The following is a 17,465-nucleotide window of genomic DNA, read 5'->3' as shown; positions in this document are numbered from 1 at the left end:
CTGATAAGCTGCTTTGTAAAAGTCACACTTTGGAGAAAAGTCCTGACGTTATTAAACAAGTAATGAGTGTTGAAATACCAAAACATGATCTTTATGACAAACAGAGGATTAGGGAAGCAACCTGGGCATGGAGACAAATTTTTTTTTTTTTAAGATTTTATTTATTTATTTGACAGAGATAGAGACAGCCAGCGAGAGAGGGAACACAAGCAGGGGGAGCGGGAAAGGAAGAAGCAGGCTCACAGCGGAGGAGCCTGATGTGGGGCTCGATCCCATAACGCCGGGATCACGCCCTGAGCCGAAGGCAGACGCCCAACCGCTGTGCCACCCAGGCGCCCCGATGGAGACAAATTTGGTCAAAAAACTCAATCAAACAGGGACACCTGGGTGGCTCAGTTGGTTAAGCATCCAACTCTTAATTTTGGCTCAGGTCATGATCTCGGGGTCACGGGATCGAGCCCTGAATCAGGTTCCCGGCACTCAGCATGGAGTCTTCTTGAGATTGTCCCTCCCCCCACTGTCTCTCTCTGTCTAAAACAAATAAATAAAATATTTAAAAAATATATATTAAAAAAACGAACAAAGGAAAGCAATGCAGTACTGCAGCTGGCACAAAGCTGAGATCATACAGAGACACAGAGAAGGTTGGCTCCAAGGATCGTTCACAAGCCACTGAATTTCAGAGTTAAAGATCACAGGCAGTTAGGGCAGACACTTGGAAAGAAGAGTGAACAGTCTTTTTTTTTTACCCCTCACTAAGAAAATGGCCACCTTTACTATAGGAAATTGGGAGGTAATTATTAGAATAAAATCATTTCATATTTACACCCCTAAGTTGAGATTCCTTAAAAAAAAAATCAGTTATTCTTGCTTATGTTTTGATATTTTCCCTTCACTTACTAGATATTTTCATTCCCACAAAAAATATTTGCCTTCCTTAAATAAATCAAATATAGATAGCATAGCACTGAATTCTCTCAAAATACCTTATATTTAGTTTTTTATTGTCAAGTATAACACTAGTAGAGAAAAATGTATAAAACATAAATGTAAATTTCAATGAGATGTTATAAGGACACTTGTGTGATCATTATGGACATTAAGAAATGTTTCCAAATAGCCAAACTGTGCAAAGAACCCAGATATCCATTGACAGATGAATGGATAAAGATGCGGTGTATATATACACACATATATACACAATGGAATATTACTCAGCCATCAAAAAACTGAAGTCTTACCATTTACAACGACGTGGATGGAACTAGAGGGTATTATGCGAAGTGAAATAAATCAGAGAAAGACAATTATCATATGATTTCACTCATATGTGGAATTTAAGAAACAAAACAGGATCATAGGGGAAGGGAGGGAAAAATAAAACGATGAAATTAGAGAGAGAGACAAACCATAAGAGACTCGTAACTGCAGGAAACAATCTGAGGGTTACTAGAGGGGAGGTAGGTGAGGGGATGGTGTACTTGGTGATGGGCACGTGATGTAATGAGCACTGGGTGTTATATGCAACTGATGAATCACTGACCTCTACCTCTGAAACTGATAATACACTATATGTTAATTAATTGAAAAGAAAGGAAGGAAGGAAGGAAGGAAGGAAGGAAGGAAGGAAGGAAGGAAGGAAGGAAGGAAGGTTTCCAGAGGGTGTGCCTGGATGGCTCAGTTGGTTAAGTGTCTGCCTTTGGTTTAGGTCATGATCTCAGGGTTGTGAGATCAAGCCCTGTGTTGGGCTCTGTGCTCAGAGAGGAGTCTGTTTCTCTCCTTTTCCAACTGCATGCACCCCTGCCCCCCTCACATGCTCTCTCCCTAAAAATGAATAAATCTTAAAAAAAAAAAAAATATATATATATATATATATAAATAACTTGTGACACATTTATAAAATGAAATATTACACAGCAATGAAAACACACTATAACCGCATGCTATGATTCTCATAAGTAATACTGAGCAATTAAAGTCAGTCATGAAAGAATATATATCATATCACTTCTATAAGTGTAACGAAAAAACAGGCAATCTTAAACTACAGTGTTTAGAGAGCATGCTTAAGTGGTTAAACTAATAAAACAGACGATTATCACAAGAATTAGAAGAGTAATTGCTCTGTGGGGGAAGCAGAGGTGTGTTAGGAGGGAAGGGAGGCTTCAGGGGTCTGAAGACATTTCTTTAAAAAGATTTATTTATTTATTTATTTATTTATTTATTTATTTATTTGAGAGAGAGAGAAAGAGAGAGGGAGGGACTGCACGAGTGGGGGGGGAGGGCGGGGAGAGGGGTAGAGGGAGAGGGAGAGAGAGAATCCCAAGCAGACTCCACGCTTAGCACAGAGCCCGATGCAGGGCTCAATCTCATGACCCTGAGATCATGATCTGAGCTGAAATCAAGAGTAGGACATTAACTGACTAAGCCACCCAGGCAACCCTATATATTTTATCATCAGGGAGCATTTGGGTTGCTTCCAATTTTACCCTGTTATTAATAAATATTGCTGCTACAAGCATGTTTGTACACATCTCCTGATACACATGTATACATATTTTTGTTGAGTATATACCAAGTTCTGGACATGCTTGCACATAGGTTTGCATATCTCCAGGTTCCACAGATTATGCTAAACTATTAAAAAAATTTTTTTAAAGTAATCTCTATACCCAACATGGGGCTCAAACTCATGACCCTGAAATCAACTGTCATATGCTCCACTGACTGAGCCGCCGGGTGCCCCGTTTGTACATATTCTTTAGTGAACTGTCCAGTGCTTTTGTAGACTCTTCTACTGAGCTGTCCTTTTCTCTTTTGTAGAAGTTTGACAAAAATATTCTACATGCATGACCAGCTTTAAAAAATCTCCCCTCCCTCCCAATAGCAGTAACAAAAGAAAATTCAAATGTCTAGTCAGAATCCAACACCAAGTGTATAGAGACAGACATAGGCTATTTTATTTTTAAACTCACCCTGCTCGGAGTCTTCCAATAGAACCCCTCTTTTGACCAGCTCCTCTCTCGGTTTTCGCATAGATATTTTTCGCTCTAAAACTAATATTAAATTGGAAAACAGCACTCAGAAATACGGTAGTTAAAGGTCAATTTTAAGCACTCTAACTCAAAAGGTAAAAGAATAAAGTGGTTTAGTTTTCTATTCTCTGGAAAGAACAGGAAAACTAACTTCAAATTTAAAAGCATAATTTCTTTCACAGCCTATCTTATTGGGAAAGCAGCATTTTCAAAAGAAACTATCCTGATATAATTTTAGCTCCTTTTTAATTGGCATTTCAATAATAAGGTATTTGTGGATGAACTTCTTCTGAAAGTGGTCAGTCAAAAAAGAAGCATCTTAGGTTTGCTACCATTCAGGAACTCCACTCACCACCTGATAAACTTTAATCCCATCAAAATAGCAGTCTGGGGATGAGACTATAGTATATAAGGCTTAGTGAGTGACCACTTGGTTTTATTCCTAAAAGATTGAATTTCCTCTTCAAATAGAGGGTTCTAGAAGCTTGGGAAGAGAATGAGAAAGTTAGATACTTCTAAAATAAGAAACTCTGTAATTCCGAACATATATTTAAATCTTTAACGTCTCACCTTCTGATGTCTCTTTGAATTTATCACTACTTTTTTTTTTCCGCCATTTCCAGGGCTTGAAGATCTTGCCAAAGCCTGAGAACTTGCTCTTCCTTTTGGTGGGAGGCGTCGTGTCTCCTGCTTCCACACTGTCCATGACCATGCCTGGGTCTGCGGTGGGCTGGCTGGCTTCTTCTGTAGTGTGGTGAAAGGCACACAGGGAAAAGAACAGCCAATTTATTGTGTCAGCACAATTTCTGAAAGATCCCTTCCCCTCTCTTCCTGTGGTAGTTGGAAAGGATCAGAGCGATGATAAACAGTCATGCAGACAGATTCCTTGACTTCACACGGACACCGAACATCAAAATCCACAACAGATAAATTACTAAAAGGGAAAAGGAACCAAACCAAGCTGACACTGTTTTAGGACAAAAATTCAATGAGATGATCATAACCAGCTCGCACGCGCGTGCGTGCACACACACACACACACACACACACACGAATATGGATGTCTTTTCAATATGCATGAGACCCTACCCCAGTGTGGCCTATCGCTGTTGCCCTTCTCATCCCCCTGGCACAGGGGAGGCCTTTCCCAGCAAACATTACTGCCTTCCGTGTCACTGAAACAGGGACTTCCATCTTTAGTGAGTCATCATTCTCTACTAAACACTGCCCTCCCCCTGCCCACCTCTTTCAGGACATTAATAGTTCAGAGGGGGTAACATATTAAGTGTTAACACCTTACTTGTAACTGTTTTTCAGATTATTTTTTCCCTTCACAAGACTCTCTTCAGTTTGGAGCACTGGCAGGGGCCTGGGGCTGGGGCATTCCAGAGACTGCTTTAAAATGAAATCTTTTTTGGAAAGTAGAGATGGGATTCCAGTTTGCCTCTCACCATAGTACTTTAGGGACAATCATGATCTTAAGGATATGACAAAACACGTAACTGACGTGGTATACGTGCGGGACTGAAATGAAAAGCCATGAATCCCTCGTAACGACCACACATGCAGGGTTTAGTTAGTTAGCTTTAGTGGCAGAGAAAGGAGCAGCCAAGACGGGGCCAAGAATAATAATAATAACAAAAAAATAAATAAAAGCAGGAAAGCAACAAAAAAAGCAGGAAGGCAACACAATACAGCTTTGCACTCCACCTACTGTCCCAGGGTTCTCTGGAGAAGTCTAGAGGAGAAGAAAAAAAGAGTCATGTGGAATAACCATCCTGGAATTAAAGTGGAACCTTTACTTTACAGAAATACATCAAGGACCACATACTATATTATCACATGTAATAACTTAACATGCTTATTATACACAATTTCACATCTGAAGCAAATAATGCTCTTTTCAGGGGGCTAAACGGGCTTAATATATGCACTTAAAAAAGTTTCTTTTAATACTGTAGATGGTTTTTCATAAAAGAAAATACACAATCAACAAGCACTTTTTTTTTTTTTTTTTTAAGAAACAGTTGCCGAATTCAATCTTTTTCCGTTGACAGATGTGAGTCTAGGGAAACCTGTTGTGAAAGTCAGATTTACACCATTGTCATGATCGGAGAGACTGCAGCAGCGGCTGCTGGATGCATTATTTTGCTGCATACTGACGTGGGCCCAACAGGGTTCTGGCTACTGAAATCAACAGGTCGAGATGAGAGAACAATGACTCTTTTCTTTCTAGTTGCACGATTTACTTGAACATATCCTGGGTCTCAACTACTTTAATTCCTTCCATGACATGCAAGAGAATCTAGTTATTATAACGCCGGACCATATTTTTAGAAGTTTACTCCCGTCACAACAATTTCCCCTCGGTGGTACCTGGGATGCACCCCCAGGAGTGGCACATGGGTGAATACATGGTATCGCTTTTAAGAATCAGTGCTTTAAGACAGTGTACTCCCCATTATGAAATATCAACAAGACCTCAAGACATTTCAGATGTATCATACAATATAATATTTAGCATATGTTAATGATGACACTTTCAGAAATGGAGCTAAGCACCACTAGGCGTTCATAGTCACTTTACTTGCTAGAGGCAAGGAGAAATGAAATTTGAAATATCCTGCTAGCCCACCCACTGAATGGACTTCACTCAGTTCCAAACGATACACAGGAAAATGCCTGTTTGATTAAAAGTAATAGGGAAGATAATATAAAAACTCAAAAAACAAAACGAAACAACAAACTAACAATATGAAAGAAGAGGTGAGTGCTATGAGATACTTTTACAAAGAAAAATAGCCAGAAAGCTTGAGGAGTGTTAGGTGAGAACCCGTCACAGACAAGTTCCTGTCTAAGTCCCTCGAGGAGATACAGCCGACCTAGCTGCTGCCACTATCTTGCTGGGCATCCAACCTAACCACTTTCTACACTAGAACTGAGTTCATCCCTTGTAATCCTTCATTATATTGAGCAATATATTTATGTGTCCCCTTTCTCTTATACATTCAAAACAATAAAATTATGAGATCCTTTCAAACACATTCATGCCTGCTGGCATATACTCAAGACAAGTTGAGTTTATATTCAAAAGTACAGCAAGTGTGGAAAATACTAACAGCTATGATAAAAATGACTGTCTGCCATCACATCTATTGCTAAAATAGCTCTCCGCTTTCTTTGTGTAAAGAATATAGTTACTGGGGTAACTGGGTGGCTCAGATGGTTAAGCATCTGCCTGCAGCTCAGGTCATGATCTCCAGGTCCTGGGATTGAGCCCGACATCGGGCTCCCTGCTCAGCGGGGAATCTGCTTCTCCCTCTCCCTCTGCCTCTCCCCCTGCTTGTGTTCCCTCTCTCACTGTCTCTCTCATATGAATTAAAATAAAAAATATAAAAAAGAACATAGTTACTGAATACAAAAAGCAGATAGAATAGCTTTTTTTTCTTTGATGTCTTATGCAAATGTTAATTTTCATGTTTATAAAACTTTTATTTTTTTATTTTTGAGAGAGAGCACATGGGCACTCAAGTGGGAGGGTCAGAGGGAGATTATGGCCTGAGAAGAAATCAAGAGTCAGACGCTTAACCGACTGAGCCACCGAGGGGCCCCCATGTTTATAAAACTTTTAGAAGAGGATATGCCTTTGACTCGTGCAGTGGGGGGATTCGGCCACACCCAACCTTGACCTTATTGTCCCAAATTCATCCATTCTTATAGATTCTCATATATTCTTATATTCTCATATTCTCCACGCTCCTCCCCTCCATATGACAAACAGAACATTATTACAATAATTCCTAAATCTGTTCAAATACTTGGTATTAGCCCAGTTGCTTTTTCAAAATAGAGTCTTCAGGTAGTGGGATCTAGGAATCTGTTTTGAAAAATCTTTACAGAGGTGACTCTTATGATCAGTCAGGTTTGTTAAACTCAATCCCAGATTATTACCTGCAAACCTTATGCATGTTCAAAGAGACAGAGGCAGACCTCCTCTGTCTGTAACCTAATTCTTTGTCGAAGAAAAATAAACTAGAAAATCCTGGCATCATTTCAGTGTTTCCTATTTAAGCATAAGTACTCCTACAGAAGAACTGTGAGAGTCTTTCCTGTGCCTTTTAGTCTCAGATATAGTTTAAATTTAAAAAAAATAAAAAAATTTGCAGTTATTCTTCTTCCAGATTTATATTATGCTAATGTACACTTGGAAACATGGAGTACTGTGCACTTGAGGGTAGTACTCTACACCTGCCAATGAAGTCAAGTGGCGTAATCACATTGTACAAATCATTAACATCCTTCCTGATGTGTTGTTAGCTTGTTTTACCAGCGACTGAGGGAGGTATGTTAACAACTCTACCCATGAAAATGGATTTGCCTGTTTCTCTTTCTAGTTCTATTACTTTTTTGCTTTATATACTTTAAAGCTACATTATTGGATATATACAAATTTAGAGTTATTATATCTATCTGTTAAGTTACCCTTTTATCATTATGAAATTCCCTGTGTCAATCTAATAACACTTTTGCCTTGATTTTGTTTTTTCTATCTAGTTTGAAAACTTTGTCCTTCAGAGTGTTTAGTCCATTTATATTTAATGTTTTTCCTGACACAGCTGGGTTTAAGTCTACTGTTTTGCTATTTCTTTTCTTTTTTTTTTTTTTAAAGATTTTTATTTATTTGACAGAGATAGAGACAGCCAGCGAGAGAGGGAACATAAGCAGGGGGAGTGGGAGAGGAAGAAGCAGGCTCATAGTGGAGGAGCCTGATGTGGGGCTCGATCCCACAACGCCGGGATCACGCCCTGAGCCGAAGGCAGACGCTTAACGACTGTGCCACCCAGGCGCCCCTGCTATTTATTTTCTATTGGTCGGATTTGTTCTGTGCATCCTTGACTTATTACAATCTACACTGTTAGTGCTTTACTTAATAAACAACGCAAGAATCTTACAAAATTTCAACTCTATTTACTGTGTTGTTATATTTTATTTCTACATACACATAACAATAAACCACAGCAAACATTATTATTTTTGTTGTTTTAATAAACAATATTCTTTTATAGTTCCTACATATCTGCTTTTTCAGGTAATCTTTATTTCGTTCTGTAATCCTGTGCTTACAATAAGGATAATTTTTTAAAATTTTTATTTATTTATTTATTTGAGAGAGAGAGAGAGAGAGCGCACACATGTGCACACACGGGGGTGGGCGAGGAGAGGGAAAAAGAATCTCAAGCAGACTCTATGGCCGAGTGCAGAGCCCAACATGGGACTCCATCTCAGGACCCTGAGATCACCACCTGAGATGAAATCGAGAGTCAGATGCTTAACTGACTGAGCCACACAAGTGCCCCTACAATTAGGATAATCTTATATCATCATTTTTTTTTTTAAAGATTTTATTTATTTATCCGACAGAGATAGAGACAGCCAGCGAGAGAGGGAACACAAGCAGGGGGAGTGGGAGAGGAAGAAGCAGGCCCACAGCAGAGGAGCCCGATGTGGGGCTCGATCCTGCAACGCCGGGATCACGCCCTGAGCCGGAGGCAGACGCCTTAACCGCTGTGCCACCCAGGCGCCCCTATATCATCATTTTTGAAGGATATTTTCACCGGACATAGTATTTTCAGTTGGGAGTTATTTTTTTTTTTAAAGATTTTATTTATTTGACACAGAGAGAGAAAGCCAGCGAGAGAAGGAACACAAGCAGGGGGAGTGGGAGAGGAAGCAGCAGGCTCCCTGTGGAGCAGGGAGCCCGATGCAGGGCTCAATCCCAGGACCCTGGGATCACACCCTGAGCCAAAGGCAGATGATTAACGACTGAGCCACCCAGGCGCCCGGGGAGTTGAGTTTTTTTGTTTCTTTAATTGCAATACCTTATAAATGTCATTTAATTGGCTTTTTTCCCCTCCCATTTGACTGCTTTTCTTTGTATGTTTCACTCTTTTGATGCTTTCTCTTTGCCTATAGCGTAAGTGATACAGGTGGGATTCAAATCCAAGTCTTTGACTTTATTTATTTTTTAAAAAATATTTTATTTACTTATTTGAGAGAAAGATCATGCGCACGCAGGTGCAGGGTGAAGGGCAAAGGGAGAAGCAGACTCCCCACTGAGCAGAGAGCCCCATGCGGGACTTGATCTCAGGACTCCAGGATCATGACCTAAGCTGAAGGCAGACACTTAACCAACTGAGCCACCCAGGGGCCCAAGTCTCTGACTTAAAAAGTCTATGATCCTTTCAATCATGCTGCCTTCAGAACAAAGATTAAGCTGAAATCTTATAAGTCTTTCCAACATCTGGTTACATTCATTAACAAAAGTTTTTAGAATATAATTTACTAAACTGGCACATCATATGATTTAATTCTTACAACAACCTGATAATTGGTATTAATCTCCATTTTAAAGATTTTATTTATTTGAGAAAGAGAGAGAACATGAGTGGGGGGGGGGCACGGTGCAGGCAGAGGGGGAGAGAGAGAAAACCTGGAGCATACTCCGCACTGAGCACAGAGCCCCCATTGCAGGGGTCAATCCCATGACCAGGAGATCATGACCCCAGCTGAAACCAAGAGTCAGATGCTCAACCGTCCAAGCCACCCAGGAGCCCCAATCTGTATTTTATATAATTTAACAAGTTTGGTAATTCATCTCAAATACTGCTATCAAAATTTATGAAGGGTAGAAAGTCTAAAATTAGGTTTCTTATTGAAGCCTCCTTATAAATGAATTTGCCACCCCATTTCAGTTACTTCAAATTTCAATAGGTACTTTATAAATTCTTTGTTTACTTCTCTTAGAAGTCATTATTTTGTACTTAAATTGGATGGAGCAATCAACTTTTGGATCAGTACTGCACATTATTTTTACATCAGATTACTGATTTTTCTTTTTTATTTATAAACCATATACTGTATTTGGAGTCTTTCTTTACTGACTATTTTGTACCATTATTCTTCAGATCTTGCTTTAAGTTGAGACAGATAAATTCTTCATGCTTTGATAGGATATGTGAGAGAGCGAGACAGGACTCAAAGTCATACTCTCAGGTATGGGACTAGTCTGGGAGTGCTCTGGAGTGCAACACCTATAACTGATTAAAATAGTGTTGATAAAGTTCTTCCCACACACTCTTTGCTTAGCTGCCTGCTGAAAGAAATTCTGAATCAAGGGAGTGTTCTCATGGATGAACAATATCAGAAAAAGAAGAAAGGGAAGTAGATTAATCATTCCTAATGAAAAGGGAAAGAACAGCCATTATTTTGACACCAGAAGAAAATCACAAAAACTTGATTCCATCAAATGTCCTACATATGAAGGGTGGGATCTTCAAGTAATTAAATGATAATGGGGAGGCACCAGTCAAACCTTCCCTGCTCAAGTCCAAGAGTATTTTTAAGAAGGGAAGGTAGCAGGGGCGCCTGGGTGGCATAGCGGTTAAGCGCCTGCCTTCGGCTCAGGGCGTGATCCCGGCGTTATGGGATCGAGCCCCACATCAGACTCCTCTGCTGTGAGCCTGCTTCTTCCTCTCCCACTCCCCCTGCTTGTGTTCCCTCTCTCGCTGGCTGTCTCTATCTCTGTCAAATAAATAAATAAAATCTTAAAAAAAAAAAAAGGGAAGGTAGCAGACTGAAAATAAACTAATGGTAAAATTCACTGGCAAGACCTATTCTGCAGTCTGCTTAAATCCAAATTTGAAGAGCCTAAGAAACAGGTACTGGTCTCCCATTACCAAATTCCATCTGGGCATATATGCTTTTATTATCTGACAAGGGATTATTTGTAACTAGAATAATGGCCAGGTTTGTGCACATATTTTTTCAAATTCTAACTCCAACTTTGTGTAAAATATGTAAGACCATTTTGTCTAATAAAAGCCTAAGTATCATAACATATTTAAACAAAAGTCTATAAAACTCAGCTTTCGAAGATGGAAACTGCCTAAAGATGTTATTTCTGATAGTGTTATTTAAGGTGGTACATAACTAGAGAAGTTTAAATATACAATAGGTATATGAATAAACAAACTGAAAAAATTATACAAAACAACATATCATCACTAAAACTAAGTTTCTAGAATAATTAATAATCCTAGGTTAAAAGTAGAACACAGGGGCACCTGGGTGGCTCAGTCGGTTGGGTGTTTGCCTTCAGCTCAGGTCACGATTCCAGTCTCGGGAATCAAGCCCCACGTCAGACTCCCTGCAGTGGGGTCTGCTTTGGCTTCTCCCTCTCCCTCTCCCTCTCCCTCTGGTTCTTTGCCTTGCACCCCCCCCCCCACCAGCTTATGCTCTCTCCCTCTTTCTCTCAAACATATAAATAAAATCTTTTTAAAAAAGCAGAACATAAATCTATATGTAAATCATATATATCACATTATCTAAACTATGCTAAAATATGTTAAAAGGAAGAATGGAAAGAACTAAACCCAAAAGTAAATATATTTTGCTGGCAGAATTATGGGAAATTTATGTTTCTTCTTTCTAGCATATATATATATATATGACCTATATCTATATCCATATCTATATATATCATGAGCTGAGCCAAAACCAAGAGTCAGGTGCTCAGCTGACTGAGCCACCCAAGTGCCTCCCCTTTTTAAAATTTTTAATGATATAATTACACCTCAAATTTATTCTGTACTCACAAATAAAGGGCGGAGAGAGCTGAATCTGAAGCTGCTCCTAAGCTAATTTGCACATTAACCATCTGTTCTCAACAACTCTGATTTTATGAACATCTCCATTTCCAATTAGATCACAAATAATACAGGCTTGGAGTCACATTTGGATACTCCATTGTCTCTGCTTAAACTAATTATAGAATTTAAAAGGGCCCTATGGGGGCGCCTGGGTGGCTCAGTCGTTAAGCGTCTGCCTTTGGCTCAGGGCGTGATCCCGGTGTTCTGGGATCGAGCCCCACATCAGGCTCCTCTGCTGGGAGCTTGCTTCTTCCTCTCCCACTCCTCCTGCTGTGTTCCCTCTCTCACTGGCTGTCTCTATCTCTGTCAAATAAATAAATAAATAAATAAATAAATAAATAATATATTTAATAAAATAAAATAAAATGGCCCTATGGCAGGGTGCCTGGGTGGCTCCGGTTAAGTGACTGCCTTCGGCTCAGGTCATGATCCTGGGATCCTGGGATTGAGCCACACCTCAGCCTCCCTGCTCGGCTTGGAACCTGCTTCTCCTTCTCCCTCTGCCTCCTGCTCTCCCTGCTTGTACTTAAAGATAAATAAAATCTTTAAAAAATAAATGAATAAAATGTCCCTATGGCTCCATTCTGTTTTCCATGAGAGCCAAGGCAAGGTAGTTTTCCTCCTTGTTTCTCTTTGTTTGTCAGAACACCGGGTTTACGATGCTAGCTATAGTTTTATGACTGTGTTCTAAAGAAAACGCCTTTTTCTTTCAATCAGGCAGCTGCAGCACACTAGGCAAGCGTGTTAGAGTTGGAGGTTTTGGTGTCTCTTGGATGTAGTGGGTGTTGGGAGAGGAAGGTAACTAACCAAATTACAGTTTCTGATTTGAGTAGTACCCTGACACTATGCCCTGGTATTTAAACTACTTACTCCCTCACTCAAGTTGTAGCACCTCAAATTTCATAGGCTTGTTTCTTATACCAGGTATTATACAGAGTTCTAGCACTTTCTTTTTCAACCCTCAAGTTTTTCCTAGTCAACATTTAATTCAGGTTTTTTAGTTTTAGTTTAGTTGTTCCAGATGAATTTCTGGGGTGACTTTTAAATAAATGTATAATATTATTAAAAATTATGTAACACTTTTCATCTTCAGATAAAGTATTCATTAACTACTAGCTATAGTTACCTACATCTACATCACTTGCTAGAGATAAGGATAAAACAGGCTTAAACAATAAGCCCTAGGTCAAAGACAGTGTTCATTTTGGAATCTGATTTAGAACCAATTCTTAAGGATATTTATTTATTTATTTATTTATTTATTTATTTATTTATTTGACAGAGAGAGACAGCCAGTGAGAGAGAGAACACAAGCAGGGGGAGTGGGAGAGGAAGAAGCAGGCTCCCAGTGGAGAAGCCTGATGTGGGGCTCGATCCCAGAACGCCGGGATCACACCCTGAGCCGAAGGCAGACGCTTAACGACTGAGCCACTCAGGCGCCCCAATTCTTAAGGATTTTTTAAAAAGAATTTATTTATTTATTTATTTATTTGAGAGCGAGAGAGAACACAACCTGGGGGAGGAGCAGAGGGAGAGGGACAAGCAGACTCCACGCTGAGTGCGAGCCCAACTGGGAGCTCAATCTCACAACCCTGAGGTCATGACCTGAGACGAAATCAAGAGTCGGACGCTTAACCAACTGAGCCACAAAGAAGACCCTCTAACCAATTCTTAATCATCCATGTTGGAAGGTAAGGTAAGACACAGGCAATTGGAGTCAACAGTAAACTTAGTTTTCAACATAGCCTTCACTACCCTCTCCCCTTCATTGGGCTTGGTAATAAGCAACAAAATTATTGGGTCTTTTTTTTCTTTTTTTAAAGATTTTATTTATTTATTTGACAGAGAGAGACAGCCAGCGAGAGAGGGAACATAAGCAGGGGGAGTGGGAGAGGAAGAAGCAGGCTCCCAGCAGAGGAGCCTGACATGGGGCTCGATCCCAGAACACCGAGATCACGCCCTGAGCTGAAGGCAGACGCTTAACGACTGAGCCACCCAGGCACCCCCAAAATTATTGGGTCTTAGTTCCATCTCTATTTCTTGTACCTTATTAAGTTTAAGAAATGTTTAGATTTAAAATATATAAAGTTCTCCTCTTTTACCCATAGAACTTTTATAATAACCATTTTTTGTCCAAAATTTAAACATCTACAGTTCTGTGCAACAAGATACATACTTCATTATCAAGAAGTTGTCAATTATCTTAAGAAAAAAATTTTTTTTATTTACATGGGGCTTGAACTCACAACCCTGAGATTAAGACCTGAGCTGAGATCAAAGGTCAGACGCTTAACTGACTGAGCCACCCAGGTGCCCCACAATTATCTTTTTGAAGTTTAAGGTATACAGCATGCCTTGACTTACGTATACTGTGATCAATTATTTTTATAAGCTAATAGTTCTGGTTTTTTTTTTTTAATGCCCACTGAGTTTGAAACAGATCTTGTGTGTATACAAGCATTTTAACAGCATCAAAACGTTATAAATGGAGAACATTAATTTGCACTTACTCATTTTTGCCTTCTAAAAGAGGATTATTATTGGATTTAAAGAACTATTTTAGAAAACCATAACAAAAGTACAGAAAGCAAAAGCTGCTGCTACTGAACAAAGCAGGCTTTGTGTGGAGCACGCCCACAACTTCCCTTGGAAATACTGCAAGGTTCTGACCTTCGGGAAATAGAACTGGGCAAAGCTCTGCAGAAGATAGTCAGGGAGAAGGACTCTCTCTGTACCTGCAGGGACGGTCAGGTCTGGGAGTCCAACTCCAGTAAAATAGTTTTCTGATCATGACGGCATCAAGACGGGATGTCCTTGGCAACTTGACGTGTATGTTTTTTGATAAAAATTCCAAGTTGAGAGTAAGGTTTTATAGTGAGGTGCCAGAAAATAATATATTCTATCATGGAAAAAAGGTTTAAACTTTCCAAAGTTTTCCTGCAAGTAGAGAAAGGGGCTACTGAGCAAATCCACCGGAGCAGAGAGAAGGGACAATAATTTTTGGTTGGTAGGCCACACTGGATAACAGAAAATCCTATAAGGAGTCCATGACAGACCCCTGTACTACTGCTTCCTCCTCATTCCTGATTAATGTGGAAAGTGGGCCTGTTCCTTCTTTCTCAGAAAAAAGCATTTACTGTTACACCTAGATGAGTATGAAAAATGTTTCTGATAACTCTCCTGACCAAATAATGCCAAGTGTTTTTCTTCAAAGTGTTATGGAGTAGTTTATTTTTATTTAACCCACCTATTATTTATTCCTGTTAATATTGTTACATTTAATTTTATTCATCCAACAATCTCCTTACTGATTTTGCCTTCAAATGACCATATATTTCTAAATCACCTTGACCCAAATGACTCCATCATCATGAGCTTGAGAACCCATAACTACAAATTTCAGAGCAAATGAAATCAAATGGTGATGGAGAAGGAATGTAGAAAAGAGGAAATATTGGGGCGCCTGGGTGGCACAGCAGTTAAGCGTCTGCCTTGGGCTCAGGGCGTGATTCTGGCGTTATGGGATCGAGCCCCACATCAGGCTCCTCCGCTATGAGCCTGCTTCTTCCTCTCCCACTCCCCCTGCTTGTGTTCCCTCTCTCGCTGGTTGTCTCTATCTCTGTCGAATAAATAAATAAAATCTTTAAAAAAAAAAAAAGAAAGAAAAAAGGAAATATTATAATACTGTTATCTTTTAAAGCAATATATTTCTATGTAAAAATTTAAAAAAAGTGTAATTAGTGAATGAGAGGTATATGAAAGGTCAAAAAGGAAAAACAAAAACAAAAACACAAACATAGAGATGGAGAATGGAAGGGAAGAGAGAAAGTAAGTTCCAGACTAGAGCTTATTAAAATTCTTTGGTCCTGGGGCACCTGGGTGGCTCAGTTCGTTAAGCGACCGACTTTCGATTTCGGCTCAGGTCATGATCTCAGGGTCCTGAGATGGAGGCCCATGTGGGGCTCTATGGTGGGCATGGAGCCTGCCTGGGATTCTTCCTCTCCTTTCCCCTTGCCCTTCCCTTCTCTAAAATAAAAATAAAAATAAAAAAAAATAAAATTCTTTGGTCTTGTGCCTAATTTAAGGATGTGTGCTAATTATAATTAGCTGGCTGCTTTAATATGATACATGGTAAAGGCAGAAAGAGCTTTTATGTTGATCAAGAAATACAAAGTATTATTACTTGAAAGTTTTTAAATTAATTAATTATTTTTAAAAAGATTTTATTTATTTATTTGACAGATAGAGAGACAGCCACCGAGAGAGAGAACACAAGCAGGGGGAATGGGAAAGGAAGAAGCAGGCTCCCAGTGGAGCAGGGAGCCCGATGCGAGGCTCAATCCCAGGACTCTGGGATCACGCCTTGAGCTGAAGGCAGACGCTTAATGACTGAGCCACCCAGGCACCCCTTTTTTCAATTTATTTATTTATTTGACAAAGAGAAAGAGACAGAGATAGAGAAGATAGAGATAGAGAGAGAGAGAAGCAGGCTCTCTGTTGAGCAGGGAGCCCAACTCGGGGCTCGATCCCAGGACCCCAGGATCATGACCTGAGTAGAAGGCAGACACTTAACGGACTGAGCCACCCAGGTGCCCCTACTTGAAAGTTTTATCTGAGTAAATATACAGGCTTCTTCTATGGACATATTTCACTTGAGGTTACTTTTTTAAAATACAAACTACTGAGGATAACTGCTAGTTTCCTTGAATGGACGCTATAGCATAAATTCCTTCTCTGCATTTAAATAATTAATTAGTTCACCAGTTGTTAGAGAGGTCCTATCGTAAAACTCTAAATGGATACTGACATATGTTGCCTACGTGCGTATGCGTCCTCATGCAAAGGTTATTTATAAGTAATCAGACTCTTCTTAGTTAACAGCTCTGGACGTCCATCATAAGCTACAGTCAACTAATTTAGAAAAAGGAATACATCTTATCTTTTTTAAATTTGTTTTTAAAGATTTTATTTTTAAGTAATCTCTACACCCAACGTGGGGCTTGAACCCACAACCCCGAGATCAAGAGTCACACGCTCCACTGACTGAGCCAGCCAGGCACCCCAAGAATATGTCTTACCTTAAACAAATTTATAAATATCTTGGATTTTTTTCTTTTAATATTTAAATTCTCAACTGAAAGTAAACTTCTCAAGGGCATAAAACTTGAGTTTTACCTATATAGGGTCCACTAAAACATTTACAGTGCTTTGAAAATCATAAGAAATATATTCAACATATTCAGTAATTTATTTTGTATCACTCGGCCTGCCAAACTAGTACCAATCAGTTTTTAGAAGTTAATTCTACTCCCAGGGTGGAGCTCGAACTCACAACCCCAAGATCAAGAGTCTCATGCTCTACCAACTGAGCCAGCCAGGTGTCCCAATGCCATCAATCTTAAAGCTCAAAACTAACTACTATATTATAGGCCTAGAACTGTAAAGAAATGATTTAAGTCTTCATTTACTTCGTACATTTATCCTTACAAAGAATCTGGTAAGACTTTCCACATATGCACTCACTAAAATGCTTTTTATTTTTTTATTTTTATTTATTTTTAATTTTTTTTTAATTTTTTTTTTAAAATGCTTTTTAAATTTCATAAACAGTATGTTTGGTAAAAGCCTTTAAAGCAATGGTGTAGTCCTCAAAGTTGTCAATGTTGACCCTTCATGACCTGGCCCTGATTTGCTCAAACAGAATAAATCCTGAATTAAAAGA

At 39.3% G+C, this 17,465-nt stretch overlaps 1 protein-coding gene across 6 annotated transcripts in view; it reads right to left on the bottom strand.

The window, feature by feature from the left end:
- PHACTR4 (phosphatase and actin regulator 4) overlaps positions 1–17,465 on the bottom strand; it is a 96,552-nt gene that overhangs the window by 29,044 nt on the left and 50,043 nt on the right. For 2 of the 6 annotated variants that reach the window (XM_026516893.4, XM_044390604.3), the window contains 3 exons: positions 4,746–4,773; positions 3,606–3,779; positions 2,976–3,056 (listed from right to left, as the gene is read on the bottom strand). In XM_026516893.4, the coding sequence (XP_026372678.1) occupies positions 2,976–3,056; positions 3,606–3,747 (223 nt within the window). In that variant the 5' untranslated portion in view covers positions 3,748–3,779; positions 4,746–4,773. The remainder of the gene's footprint in view (positions 1–2,975; positions 3,057–3,605; positions 3,780–4,745; positions 4,774–17,465) is intronic. The other 4 variants (XM_044390603.3, XM_044390601.3, XM_026516891.4 and 1 more) reach the window with 2 other exon arrangements.

The sequence above is a fragment of the Ursus arctos genome, unplaced genomic scaffold, assembly GCF_023065955.2.
Source record: "Ursus arctos isolate Adak ecotype North America unplaced genomic scaffold, UrsArc2.0 scaffold_32, whole genome shotgun sequence".
NCBI classification, from domain to species: domain Eukaryota; kingdom Metazoa; phylum Chordata; class Mammalia; order Carnivora; family Ursidae; genus Ursus; species Ursus arctos.
The sequence above is the reverse complement of the archived record's forward strand: the minus strand, read 5'-3'. Positions and strand labels throughout refer to the sequence as shown.